This window comes from Loxodonta africana, chromosome 4 (assembly GCF_030014295.1).
Source record: "Loxodonta africana isolate mLoxAfr1 chromosome 4, mLoxAfr1.hap2, whole genome shotgun sequence".
Classification (NCBI taxonomy): Eukaryota; Metazoa; Chordata; class Mammalia; order Proboscidea; family Elephantidae; genus Loxodonta; species Loxodonta africana.
Window position 1 is genome coordinate 145,277,806 of NC_087345.1, and position 12,470 is coordinate 145,290,275.

The window sequence follows — 12,470 nt, forward strand, 5'->3', positions numbered from 1 at the left end:
TAAATAGGAGTGTCCTTTTTCTTTCTCATGGAGAGAATGCTTCCTTGGGAAAGTACTAGATAATCCACTGAGATAAATTTTGATTAAAATGATCTGTGGAGGGCCCAAAAATGTATTTCAGTATAATTATTTAGAGGGGACGAGAATAAACTGATATTTTAAGAGACATGAAAAGAATGTTATGTAACACAAGGTGGAAAAAAAAAAGCATATCTAAGCCAGCATGAGCATTATCACTAACTTACTAAACAGTAAAACTCTATCTTTGATATACTAAATGGAATATGGAAAAAGAGGAAATAAAGGTCATAATTATATCCATGGCTGTAATAACAGAAATTAAGAAGAGTCAATAAGATATAACCATACAAACAGGTAAAACATTGGCAAAGCAGGAGGCAAGTCTCAATACAGTATTTAGAAACAGGATTGTGTCTAGGGAGGTGAAAGGCATATTTGAGAAAAGTATTTTAAAAAATAGAGAAATTCATTTTAAGAAAGCGGATTTCGATAGATGCAAGGGAAAAATATACATCGAAGGCAACCTGTTAACCCTGCACCACTAGAAAATAAAACTGAACTAAGAAATAACTGAAAAAACATGGAAAATATCAAAAGAATGCTAGTTGGGTAAATGAGGATCTGAATGGCACCAAGTGTTTTTGCCTAAATGATTTTAGAATATATAGAAAGTGAAAAGTCTGGTAAGAATAAAATCAGAGAAAGCCTGGGCAAGAAATCAAATGAACTTTACGGGATATAAACAGAAAAGCGATCTGTATATTAATGAAGTCTTAAAGGATAAAAAATATTCTTTCATTAATTGAAAAGGAAACATGAATAACACGCTTCCTAAAAAATAGGCATTTGGTGACTTTTAAAAAAATCAGGCAGAAAAGAGAAAATAAGTGGGAATGGGGGAAAACAAGGAAGACTTTTTCTTTCTAGTTTATCTCTTTTTTCTTCCTAGCCAAGCCAAAAGCTCCCCTGCTCCAGGCCCAGTTAAAACCTTGTCCCTCCCACTTACCTGGTTTGTGTAAATTCTTTAACCTATGGTTATCATCAGGAGCCCTGGAGGCCCGATGGTTAAGAGCACTGCTGCTAACTGAAAGGTCAGCAGTTTGAACCCACCAGCTCCTCCTCGGGAGAAAGATATGGCAATCCGTTTCCATAAGGATTTACAGCCTTGGAGGCTTATGGGGCAGTTCTACTCTGTCCTATGGAAGCTCTATAGGGTCCCTAGGAGTTGGAATCCACTTGATGGCATGGGATATGTTAATCATCTGTGACATTATCAGGTTATTTAATCTCTTCCTACTTATCTGAGCAAGTGCCCAAGAAGAGTTTTATTTACAGAATCCCTTCCCCAAGCTTAGCATAGACGTGGTGAATAGGTACTGCTGAGCTAAATCACCTAAAACATATCTAAGCCTGGGATCATTTGCTACATTGGTATATACTCATCTTTAAGAATTACATTTGTGCAACAAAGATTAGTATATTTTTCTTAAAAGTACTGCTTTTTTTGTAGTCAAAACACCCAGCTGACACAAAAATCTCATGTTTGGGCTTACATCATTCCCATTGTGAAACCTGTGACTTGAGAATCTTTGGGTGGATTACTTAAAAATCTGAGTCATAGAAAGTAAAGAGCTGAAAGGTTAACTTGTAAAGATGAAAACCAGTGTAAAGATGAACAGTGTAAGAAAACACTCTCCTTTTGCAGAAGTGATGAAAACTTTTAAAATATTTTCTGAATCTCAGATCACATCAAAGAAGTTTTTTTTTTACTGGTACATTTTCCTTCATTTTGTACCCCAGGAATTTTCATTAGAAATTCTGATGCTTTCATATTTTGCTCTTCCTTTTAACATTTTTAAACATTTGCTATCAAAACAGAGTTATAACCTAAGTTTTAAAAAAACTTGGTGTGCTAATATGAATTGTATATGAAGAACTTAATGCACACTTGGTTCTTGTTCACTTAGTAAGCTAAGTGAACACATTAAGGCTGAAAAAAAATATTTACAGGGATTGACAAACACCAAATATTAAATAGGTCTTTGCTCTCTCTCAGAGCCCTAGTGGCATGACGGTTAAAAGATTGCCTGCAAACCAAAAGGTTGGCAGTTTCAATCCACCAGCCACTCCTTGGAAACCCTATGAGGCAGTTCTACTCTGTCCTATAGGGTCACTATGAGTCAGAATCAACTCCACACCAATGAGTTTGTTTTTTTTTTTGGTTTGCTCTTTCTCACTTTCTGATCTCTTGATAAGTAGATAGTAGTTAGGTTCCAACTCTGTGATATTTTCCACACTTAATTTGACAGTCGTAAATCAATAAAAGCTTTTCATAGCCTAAGAGACATTCTCCATTTTATATAAGAATCAAAGAGATCTGCATATGTCAATACATTCTATAGTCCACAGTGAGTGATCGTTGTCATTAGCAAATCACCAATGTGTAAGTGGTAGGGAGTGTTTACTCAAGACCAGTATGATTTCACCTTACGGATGATATGAAATTTCGAGTGAGTCTTTAGCAAGCACGGTGCTTATCACCGAATGCTACATACTTTAAACAAAGCTCAGATATTTACCCATACTTCTGTCTTCCCATTGTTCTTCCTGCATCTCTCGGCCAGGGAGTAGAGCTCTACTGTAGTTTCAGATATTAGGTCCACATTTTTGCCCTTCACAATGATCTGCATTACTCTCCCCTTGTTTATATGGGCATCAAAAGTGCTGTCCCACGGGGGGTACATGGTTGGCTTCTTCTGAACATACATTTGCCCATTCTCTATGAAAGGAAAGACATTTTCTCATTACTCCTTTAGCCTTAGAAAATAATCCAATTCAACTCAACAGTAGTGCCCATTCCCTCTACTCTCTAGGACAGATAATTCTGCTGGGAAGACAAAAATAACACACACACCACACACACACACAAAACAATCAGAAACAATATAGAACAGAATAAGAAAGTTACCAGGTCTAGATGCAAGATAGTAAGTTAATTTTAACAGTTGATCTGGATAATTTAGGCAACAAAAACCTTGAAATCTGATTTCAACGGGCAATGTTCTTTTCCTATTCAACAGCTAGTTGCTTCATTTTGGGTATGAACACCTGAACAAATAAATAGAACTCAGGGGTTAAGTGTGATGTATTTGATAGGGTATGATACATTGGAAACTTTCATGCCTTTTGAGGTCATTTTTTTTTTTTTTTTTTGTTAATCTGTGAAAAGTCCATCATACAATGGGTTCATTTCCCTGGAATCTGGTAAGGAATGGTCAATACAAACCTACTGTGTGTTCACTGACAGAGTGGCATAATGCGAAGCTTATAGTAAATGCTCCTTTAAAAAGATATTATCGTATTTTCCATTTGACGTAAACACACTAAGAACCAATAACCTTTAAAAATAATGAGTAATTATTTCCTTTTCTATCTACGACAATAAGCATGGTACTTTTTAGATATTCTCTGCACCTTTAACAAAAACTGACAAGCAACTCAGAGTGGTGATGGTACTAACCAGTTTAGAGAGTAAACAGAGGGCTACAGACCTGCATGTAAGGAAAGGTAGGCAGGCAGGAGGCCTCAGAAATGGTTAGTAACAAGAACCACAAACAGGATTATCCTTTTAAAGAAAACCTTCCCAGAGGCCACCAGCGATTAGGAAAGAGTTTACGAATGAGATTTTTCATTCACATCGAATTTTCTCTGGTATTTATTTTTTCATCGTTTCAGAAACAGAAAAATGCAGTTGTATGTGAGTGTTTGTTTCTTATGATAGTAGCCCTGGTGGTACAGCAGTTAAGAGCTCGGCTGCTAACCAAAAGGTCAGCAGTTCAAATCCACCAGCCACTCCTTGGAAACCCTACGGGGCAGTTCAGAATTGACTGGATGGCAATGGGTTGATTGTTGGTTTTTTCTTATGATAGTAAGCTCATTAAGTGGGAGATTTAGAAATTTAGAGAGACTGATAAAGCAAAAGGGAGAAATCTGCTTAAAGCAGGGAAAGAAAGCAGAACTTGCCGCTAACCAAAAGGTTAGATGTTGGAGTCCACACAGAGGTGCCTCGGAAGAAAGGCCTGGTGACCTAAAAAAAAAAAACCTACTTCTGAAAAATCAGCCAGTGAAAACCCTACGGAGCACAGTTCTTTTCTGACACACATGGGGTTGCCATGAGTTGGAGCCAACTTGATGGCAACTGGTTTTTTGGTTTAACTCCCGACGGCACGGAGACACTTGCCCTTTTCCCTGACAATTCCTCTGTCCGTTACCCTGCAGAAAGCTAAGACAGGATAGGCAGTTTGCATTTGTTAAATTTATACTTATTTTGGAGGTACACAAGGAGTTGAACAAGTTGAAACTTCAAATTTTAGGTAATCCTGAATATTAGAGTGTAAGCTATATGACCTCAGGAGAAAGATGTGGCAGTCTGCTTCGTACAGCTTGGAAACCCTACGGGCAGTTCTACTCTGTCCTATAGGCTCGCTATGAGTTGGAATTGACTCAACGGCAGTGGTTTTCTTTTAAGCTACATGACATGTTTAAGGGTGGAATAGGAAGGGAAAGGTTTTTATGGTTTGGTTAAAAAAAAAAATACACTGATCAAAGATTGGGCTTTTTAAAAATTGATGGCAATATTACTTTAGCAATTATAAATCAATAACAATTTTTCACAGCCAAAGAAAAAATGACCTAAAATAATGGCCATAATAACATTTTTGGATTGGTACAGTGGCTGCAACAATGGACTCAAACATAGCCTCTCCTTTTTATAATTCCTTTCACCACATAACCACCTTGCCGCAGTCAAAGGACAGAAATCCCCACCTCAAGGTATTTTTTTACCCCTTTCATTTATTAGGTTTGCAATCACCTAAAAAGAAGACCAGAATTCAGGATTCTGTCTACCTACAGTGAGTTCTGCCGTTTTCAAAGGCTCTCAGGTTGATGGTACTGCTTCCGGTTTGTCTCTGTTTGATGACTCATCATGGAAAACAACCTTACACTCCAAAGACTGAAATGTGTTTAAATTCTAAGGAAGTAGTACTTGGATTATGATGTTCAGAGTGATTTCTTTTCAGAACAAAACCAAAAAACAAAAATCTCCAAACCTCTCAAAACTCCACAGGCTAATCTTTTGGAAAAACAAAGTTTTCTTCTTTTCTGACAAGGTCTCTTGATCCACAGGGCTGATTAGACCAAGTTCAAACACAAGACCAAAAAAAAAAAAAAAAAGGCTCTCAGGAGGCAAATGTCAGTGAGACTTGTGGTTGTAAAGAGAACTGGATCCAGGAGGCCTATTAAGTCAGAGCGGCTTTGAAAAATTCAGACATTTTACACTTCAAAGATTTCTGTGACATTTGGAAGGTCTGAGATTGGGAACAAGTGGCATTCTGACTTCTACCTAAACAGGAGAGAAATCTGGGCAGATGGGAAATCAAGGCGATTCAGTCTCCTCGGCTTTGATGCATTTAGTGTGTCAAGAAAGGTGAAGTCATCCATGAAGCAAAAATGCTTTTAAGGTGAAAAAAAAAAAGTAAACATGGTAGGATTCTGAACCCCAGAAATTCTGATCGGTAAAGATCTAGCTGGAGGTTCTCAAATACTGAGTCAAGTTCCCCTTGGGTCTGCAAATGTCCCCTCCTTAGAGTCCTTTTTTATGGCCACACTCTACAAAATAACAAGTGTCTCCGGGTGGTGCAAATGTTAAGCACTTGGCTGCTAACTGAAAGGCTGGAGGTTTGAGTCTACCCAGAAGCACCTTGGAAGAAAGGCCTGGAGATCTGCTTCCAAAAGGTCATACCCATGCAAACCTTATGTGGGGTCAATCTAAGTTGGAATCGACTTGATGGTATCTGTTTGTGTGTGTATGTGTGTGTGTGTATGTCTGTGTTTTAATATAAAATAACATACATTTGCTCTGACCCTAATCCTCTCTCCCCTTTACCCTGTTTTGTTTTACCTCACAGCACTTCTATTATACTTTTTTTTCTTGCTTGTCTTCTTCTGCTAGAATGTAAGCTGTAAAGGGAAGAGACTTTTTCTGTTTTTTTTTTTTTTCTTTTTCCTCTGCTCTAGCCACAGCACGCTCTCAATAAAATCCAAAAAACCCAGTGCCATGGAATAATTTTGACTCATAGTGACCCTATAGAACAAAGTAGAACTGCCCATAGGGTTTCCAAGGAGCAGCTTAGTGGATTCAAACTGCTGATCTTTTGGTTTGCAGCCTGAGCTCTTAGCCACTGCACCACCAGGGCTCCACAGGCACTCCATAAATACTTTTAAAATAAAAGAACTATGATAGCTCCTGTAGTTACTCAAAACCTGCATCAGTGGTAATCAGAGTTGTCTACAAAGTATCTGCTAAAGCAACTGAGTCATAAAGAGGAACGAAGTCCTGATACATGCCACAACCTGCATGGACCTTGAAAACATTACGCTGAGTGAAATGTCAGTCACAAAAAGTCAACTGTGGTACGATCCCACTTACATGAACTATCTAGAAGAGGCAAATGTTTAGGGACCAACGCTGATCAGTAGTTATCAGAGTAGCTATCAGAGGTGGGCAGGAGATGGGGGAAAGGCAGAGTCACTGCCTAGGGTGATGGTATAATCTGGGAATGGGTAACGGTGATGGATGAACATAACCGATGACACTCAACTGTACATGTGGAGATTGTCGAAATGACAAACGTTTTGTTTCATATATATTTACCAAAAACAAAAAAACAAAAAGGTACCTGCCAAAATAACAAATGTATATAAGGAAATGGGGAAAGGTAGTGAAGTTGGAAAAGTCTTGGGATATAAACATTCTTCTATCTTTTTTTGGAAAGTCCATATGAGTCTTAAAATGCAGGGGGATGGATCAAAGAGAATGGAAGCCACTCCAAGTGACCGAGGAGAGATTTCTGATACAATGGGATTATTTGAACTGGATCTTCTAAACCCACACAAGGAATCTTGGATGACTGCCACACTTTTCTCCCTCAACAAGTACTATCTTAAATATTTACATTTGGTGAAACATGGCTATTCTTTCATTCATCCAGGGTCTCAGTGGTAAATGCAAAAGTAAATTTTCTGAAATGTGGTTTCTAACGGCTAGTTCTGTATTCTTTATAATATTCTTCTAAGCTTTTTTTTTTTTTTTTTTTTCTAAGCTTAGCCAAGGAAGCAGCAAGCCATCTTTAGAGTTGATTCTAAAGTTCTGCAGATTTCATCAACCTATAATCACTTCAAATAACCAGGCTGGACAATATAGGTCCCATGTTCTACTTCAGCTCATTAGCAGGTTTTTTTTTTTCCTCCCATTAACTACTCACATAATTTGCTCAGCCTAACTTTTTCCTTTCCTTTGTTTATGCGGGGAAAACAGTGCAGCAAAATAGAATGGCTGGGAGGTCACGAGGCAGGAGATCTCGTTCTGGTTCAGTGACTACCACTAAACCAATATGCCCTGGAGGTACTGGGCTTCTCTAGAAGGGCACCAGTTTCCTGAACTATAAAATTAGGTCGAACCAGATGGCCTTGAAGGTCCTGGAAGGTCACTGCTGGCCAAGCTTCCTAGTTCTTAGGAACTAATTCCTCCCCTACCTGGAACACCCACGCAAGCTTACCTGATTCAATATATTCTTTGACAAGCACAGCACAGTAAGGGTTAACAGCTTCTCCCTGACAGGGCTGGCAGGACCCACAGTCAAAGTTGGACAAACCAATTCGAAGAAATGGTGACATGGCTGCTCCCTGAAAAGTGAGAAAAAGACAAATGCTGTTTGGGGGCTATAGAATATGTTATTTTTGCTGTCCCCCCCAACCCTCCCCTTAACCGGTGCTTTATCTTCAACAGCCAGAGCTTCAAATGGTTCAATTATCCCTCCAAACAAAAGCTTTTACTTCCCCTTCTACGAAGCACAGGGTTGGACTCACCCAAAACCACAGACTTTCTTGCTGAGGACAGAGGCTTTCTAGAGGTCTGCATTCAAACTCATTAGTGAGGACTACCTAAAAAGTTAATTCCGCTCTTAATTTAAAAGAATGATATTTAATAGTCGCACCGTGAGGCAAATGTTTCCCAACATATATTTTTATTTCTTCTGTTGTTCAAGTAGGTGCTCAGGAAACAACACACAGTAATCAGAAAATGAGTTTAGGAAGAGTAAGCCTATTTTAGTCACACCAGTTAAATATGACACCGCAAAATTCTTGCATGGTCTATTTATGTGTGGAATGAAATTGGCTCTAGGCATTTAGCAGCTGATCCTTATTTACTTTAGACATTTTCAGAAAGGTCTGCTTTCTTCACAGTCATTCATATATTAAAACACATAAGCCTCTGAACATTATGAACCACTTAAAAAAAACCCTAAACCAATGACCACCGTAAAATAGCACTTATCATCTAAGGGCAAATAAAATGCTTCATAAATGCCAATTGACTAATAATTTTGTTTCCCAAGAGATTAAGGTGAAAATTATCAGTGTTGGCTAGAAATTCAAGGAGTTCAAACAGTGGCATAAATGGTTAAGTGCTCAGCCACTAAGGGAAAGATTGACAGTTTGAATCCTACCCCGAGGTGCCTCAGAGAAAGGCCTGGTGACTACTGAAAATCCTACTCTGAAACACACGGGGTCACCGTGAATCAGAATTTATTCCATGGCAACTGATTTTCCATCTGCCTTTCCTTATCTTTGTTTGCTCTGAAAAACGAAGAAAACACACAAAATTGCCTCAACGAATCACTTTTTCTTTACCCACTTTTCCATGAAAAATAAGAGGTTTCATTATTTTGTAACTATCATCTGATATTCAGTGCGAAGTTGTTTTCTTACTTCATGTTTCTTCTCGAGCTATTTCTGCCTCATGTTTTCCCAAACTTTCTTATGCAAACCAAAGACAATAAGAGCAAAGCATTAGCTGTCTTTACAACCTTTGTGCAAATAAAGAAAACTATTCAGAATAAAAAAAGCCACAAAAACCAAACCGGTTGCCATCTAGTAGAGTTTGACTTACGATAGCCCCATGTATGCAGAGGGAAGCTGCACTCACAGAGTTTTCAAGGCAGTGACCTTTCGACAGTAGGTTGCCAGGCCTTTCTTTTGAGACACCTCTAGGTGGACTTGAAACTCAAACCTTTCAGTTAGTACCAGAAAGTAAACATCTGCACCACCCAGGGATTTCTATTCAGAATAACAGAAACCCATAACTAGAAATCTTGAGCCTGTAAATACTTAATCCAGCAAAGCTATGAGAGATTTGGGTAGTTTTTGAACCTATAGAGAGACAAATTACGGCTCTTGATAGGTGCAGTTAATTTCATGGATATTGAAAAAGGCTTAACTGTGTGCAGAGTTGGGAAGATTTAACTAAAGGAGATGGTGATGTAAACATCATGATTTGTTGGGTCCTCATGTTTATAGTCTCTGAAACACATTCAGTATATGTCACACTGTTGAATTAGCAGAGGGATGACTTCCAGATTTGTCTTTAGAGGCTCCCTTCACCCTCTGAAGGAGTCTCTGCATGGCACAAATGGTTAATGCACTCAGCTACTAACCAAAAAGTTGGAAGTTCAAGTCCACCCAGAGACACTTGGAATAAAGGCCTGGTGATCTACTTGCGAGAAATCAGCCACTGAAATCCCTATGAAGCACAGTACTACACAGACATACATGGGGTGGCCATGAGTCAGAAGTGACTCAACAACAGCTGGTACTGATTTTGCATCCTCTGAGCTTAGAATTCTTGGGCAGAAGCCCGGTTAACTGCTGAAAGCACTCCCGAGAGAACATCTCTGATGGTCCCTCTCTCCTGTGTCACACAGGTCTTTCAGACAAGTCTTGATTTCCCCACCAACCAGGAAAAATCACTGAGAACTATCCTCATTTGTGGGAGTATTTACCATGCTCGGACTTTTTTTTTTTTAAGATTTCCTTAATACAAATAAAGGTAGGTAATTAAAACTGATTTAAGTGCTGAAGGACCATTGACTCATAAAGTCTGAGTGACACCTACTCTGACCTTAGTGACAGTCCCTCTGCTATTTCCCGGCTGGGCTCCTAATCAGGTAATAGCAACTCAACAGGGACCTGGGAAAATCTGTCCTATGAATAGATAGAAACTTCTAGGGCTACCAGAGTTTCTGTTACAGATTTTGAGAGTGTTGCAACAAAACCCTCCTCCCAAAGGTCTTGCTTAGACATTGACTGATTTCGCATTTAATAAACAACCAGATGTTACTTGCCATTTCACCAGATTCACTTGCCCTATTACCTCCCCCTCCCCCGCCACGCATTCTGATAACTTACCCATGATCTGTTTGATAGTCTAGTTACTGTCTCTCCTTCATGTCTATTGTTGTGTCCCCTTGAGTCCATTCTGACTCACGGCAACCCTATATGACAGAGTAGAACTGCCCCATAGGGTTTTCTAGGCTTTAGGGGAGGGGCTCTGGTGGATCAGATATTAAGCGCTGGGCTACTAACCAAAAGGTCAGCAGTTTGAACCCACTAGCCGCTCCATGGGAGAAAGATGTGGCAGTCTGCTTCCATAAAGATTACAGCCTCAGAAACCCTATGGCGCAGCTCTACTCTGTCCTCCATGGCAATGAGTTTGGTTTTTGAATCTTTACTGGAGCAGGTCACCAGGTCTTTTCTCCCACAGAGTGGCTGGTGGGTTTGAATCGACGATCTTTCGGTTAGCAGCCATACACTCAACCGCTGCATCACCAGGGCTCCTCTTCTAAAGGTCTAGTCACAGCGATTCGATCTGAAACACATTTTGTTACCCTAGAAGACAGAGCTGATATTTGTTTGGTTAACTTCACACATGGTTCAATAAAGTCTCAAGCTCAGCGGTACGTCTTTATGACAGAAGGGAGCATTTTATTCCTAAACGGCTCAGAATTCCTTTCGCAGCTGTGACAGTAATGGATGAGCATTATGAAAAACAAAGAAAACACACAAAATTAGTCAAATGTAAAAGTCCACAGTTCCACCAGTAAAAGAAAATCACTGTTAACATTTTGAAGTATTTTTCTCTAGTCTTATTTAATGAGTAAGTTTTGTGTTTGGTTTTTGTTTTACATCACACTGTGTGTATGGGAGTAGACTTGGCTTTTAGATGTAACATTTTAGAATAAACACTTTCCAAGTTATTATGTCACCTCTATAAGCACCCTTTTGATTCTTGCATAATATTTTATTGAGGGGCAGCAACTAGAGATGCTTTACTAAAATCTTACAGTTATTTAAACTGTTGCCAATTTTTCCGTGCTAGATATAATGTGGAGCTCTGGGGGTGCAGTGGTTAAAAGCATGGCTGCTAACCAAAAGGTCAGCAGGTCAGTTCGAATCCACCAGCTGCTCCTTGGAAACCGTATGGGGTTGTTCTACTCTGTCATATAGGGTCGCTGTGAATCAGAATTGACTTGATAACAATGGGGCTGTGGCGTTTTTGTTTTTGTTTTTTGGTAGATACAATACTGTGATGAACACTTTTTCCCCCAATTTTTATATACAGAAATTTTGCCTCAGGCTAGATTATTCAAGTACTACAGTATTATAAAATCGAATGATATTACTATTTGTAAGACCTTATACATTAAAAGCAAATAACCAAACTTAAAAGGCGAAGACCTAACAGAGGAAGTATCTGTGGAAAATGCAACAGACAATGAGCTAATGTTATTATTACATAATAAGCTTATACAACTCTGTAAGAAAAACACTACGACCCAGGTAAGTGGCAGTGGTAGAAAATACTCAAAATATAAAATGTCACATCTGTAACTAGTTGTATGGGAAAATGTTCAGTCTTGGGAGAAATTCCAGAAATGCAAATAAGCCAAGAAACTGTATAATTCCATCTATATGACCTTCTTGGAAAAGATAAAACTATAGTGATGGAGAACAAATGTGTGGTTACCAGGGGCTGGGTGGGGGGACAGTAGGACCATAAAGGGATGGCATGAACTAGTTTTTGTGGGAGATGGAACTGTTCTATAGCCTGACTGAGCACAAAACTAGATCTGTGTTCAAATTCACAGAACTGTACACCAAAAATGAAAGTCAGTTTTACTTTTGATGATACGATAATTTAAAAGCCCAAATAAAAAACTAAATATATCCCACTGGCATTTCAAGGCATGGATTGTAATTCCAGAGGTTACAAAGATAAAATAAAAAAATCAGAAAACTGGGAATTCATATAATAAAAGATTTAATTAAAATATTAATCAGGAGTATCCTCCATTTATTAAAAGGAAACTCAGTGCCTTAAAAAAGAAAACAAAACAAACACAACAATGACAACTCCCCCACCCACCCCCAGCTTTAACTCTGTGGCATGTAAAAAAAAAAAAGAAAATTGGCATTTAGGTGAAAACAGTTGAGAAAAAATAACAGTAGAAATTAATAATGCATTTTCTTCTAGGATGAATTCATACTCA

At 38.7% G+C, this 12,470-nt stretch overlaps 1 protein-coding gene across 6 annotated transcripts in view; it reads right to left on the reverse strand.

Annotated features, from left to right (window-relative positions):
- The window catches only part of PRKCQ (protein kinase C theta), a 178,717-nt gene that overhangs the window by 95,890 nt on the left and 70,357 nt on the right, over positions 1–12,470 (reverse strand). For 3 of the 6 annotated variants that reach the window (XM_064284834.1, XM_064284831.1, XM_064284832.1), the window contains exons 2-3: positions 7,641–7,767; positions 2,601–2,800 (exon numbers count right to left, since the gene is read on the reverse strand). In XM_064284834.1, the coding sequence (XP_064140904.1) occupies positions 2,601–2,800; positions 7,641–7,758 (318 nt within the window). In that variant the 5' untranslated portion in view covers positions 7,759–7,767. Of the gene's footprint in view, positions 1–2,600; positions 2,801–7,640; positions 7,768–12,470 lie in introns of those variants that run through there. The other 3 variants (XM_064284833.1, XM_064284835.1, XM_064284836.1) reach the window with 2 other exon arrangements.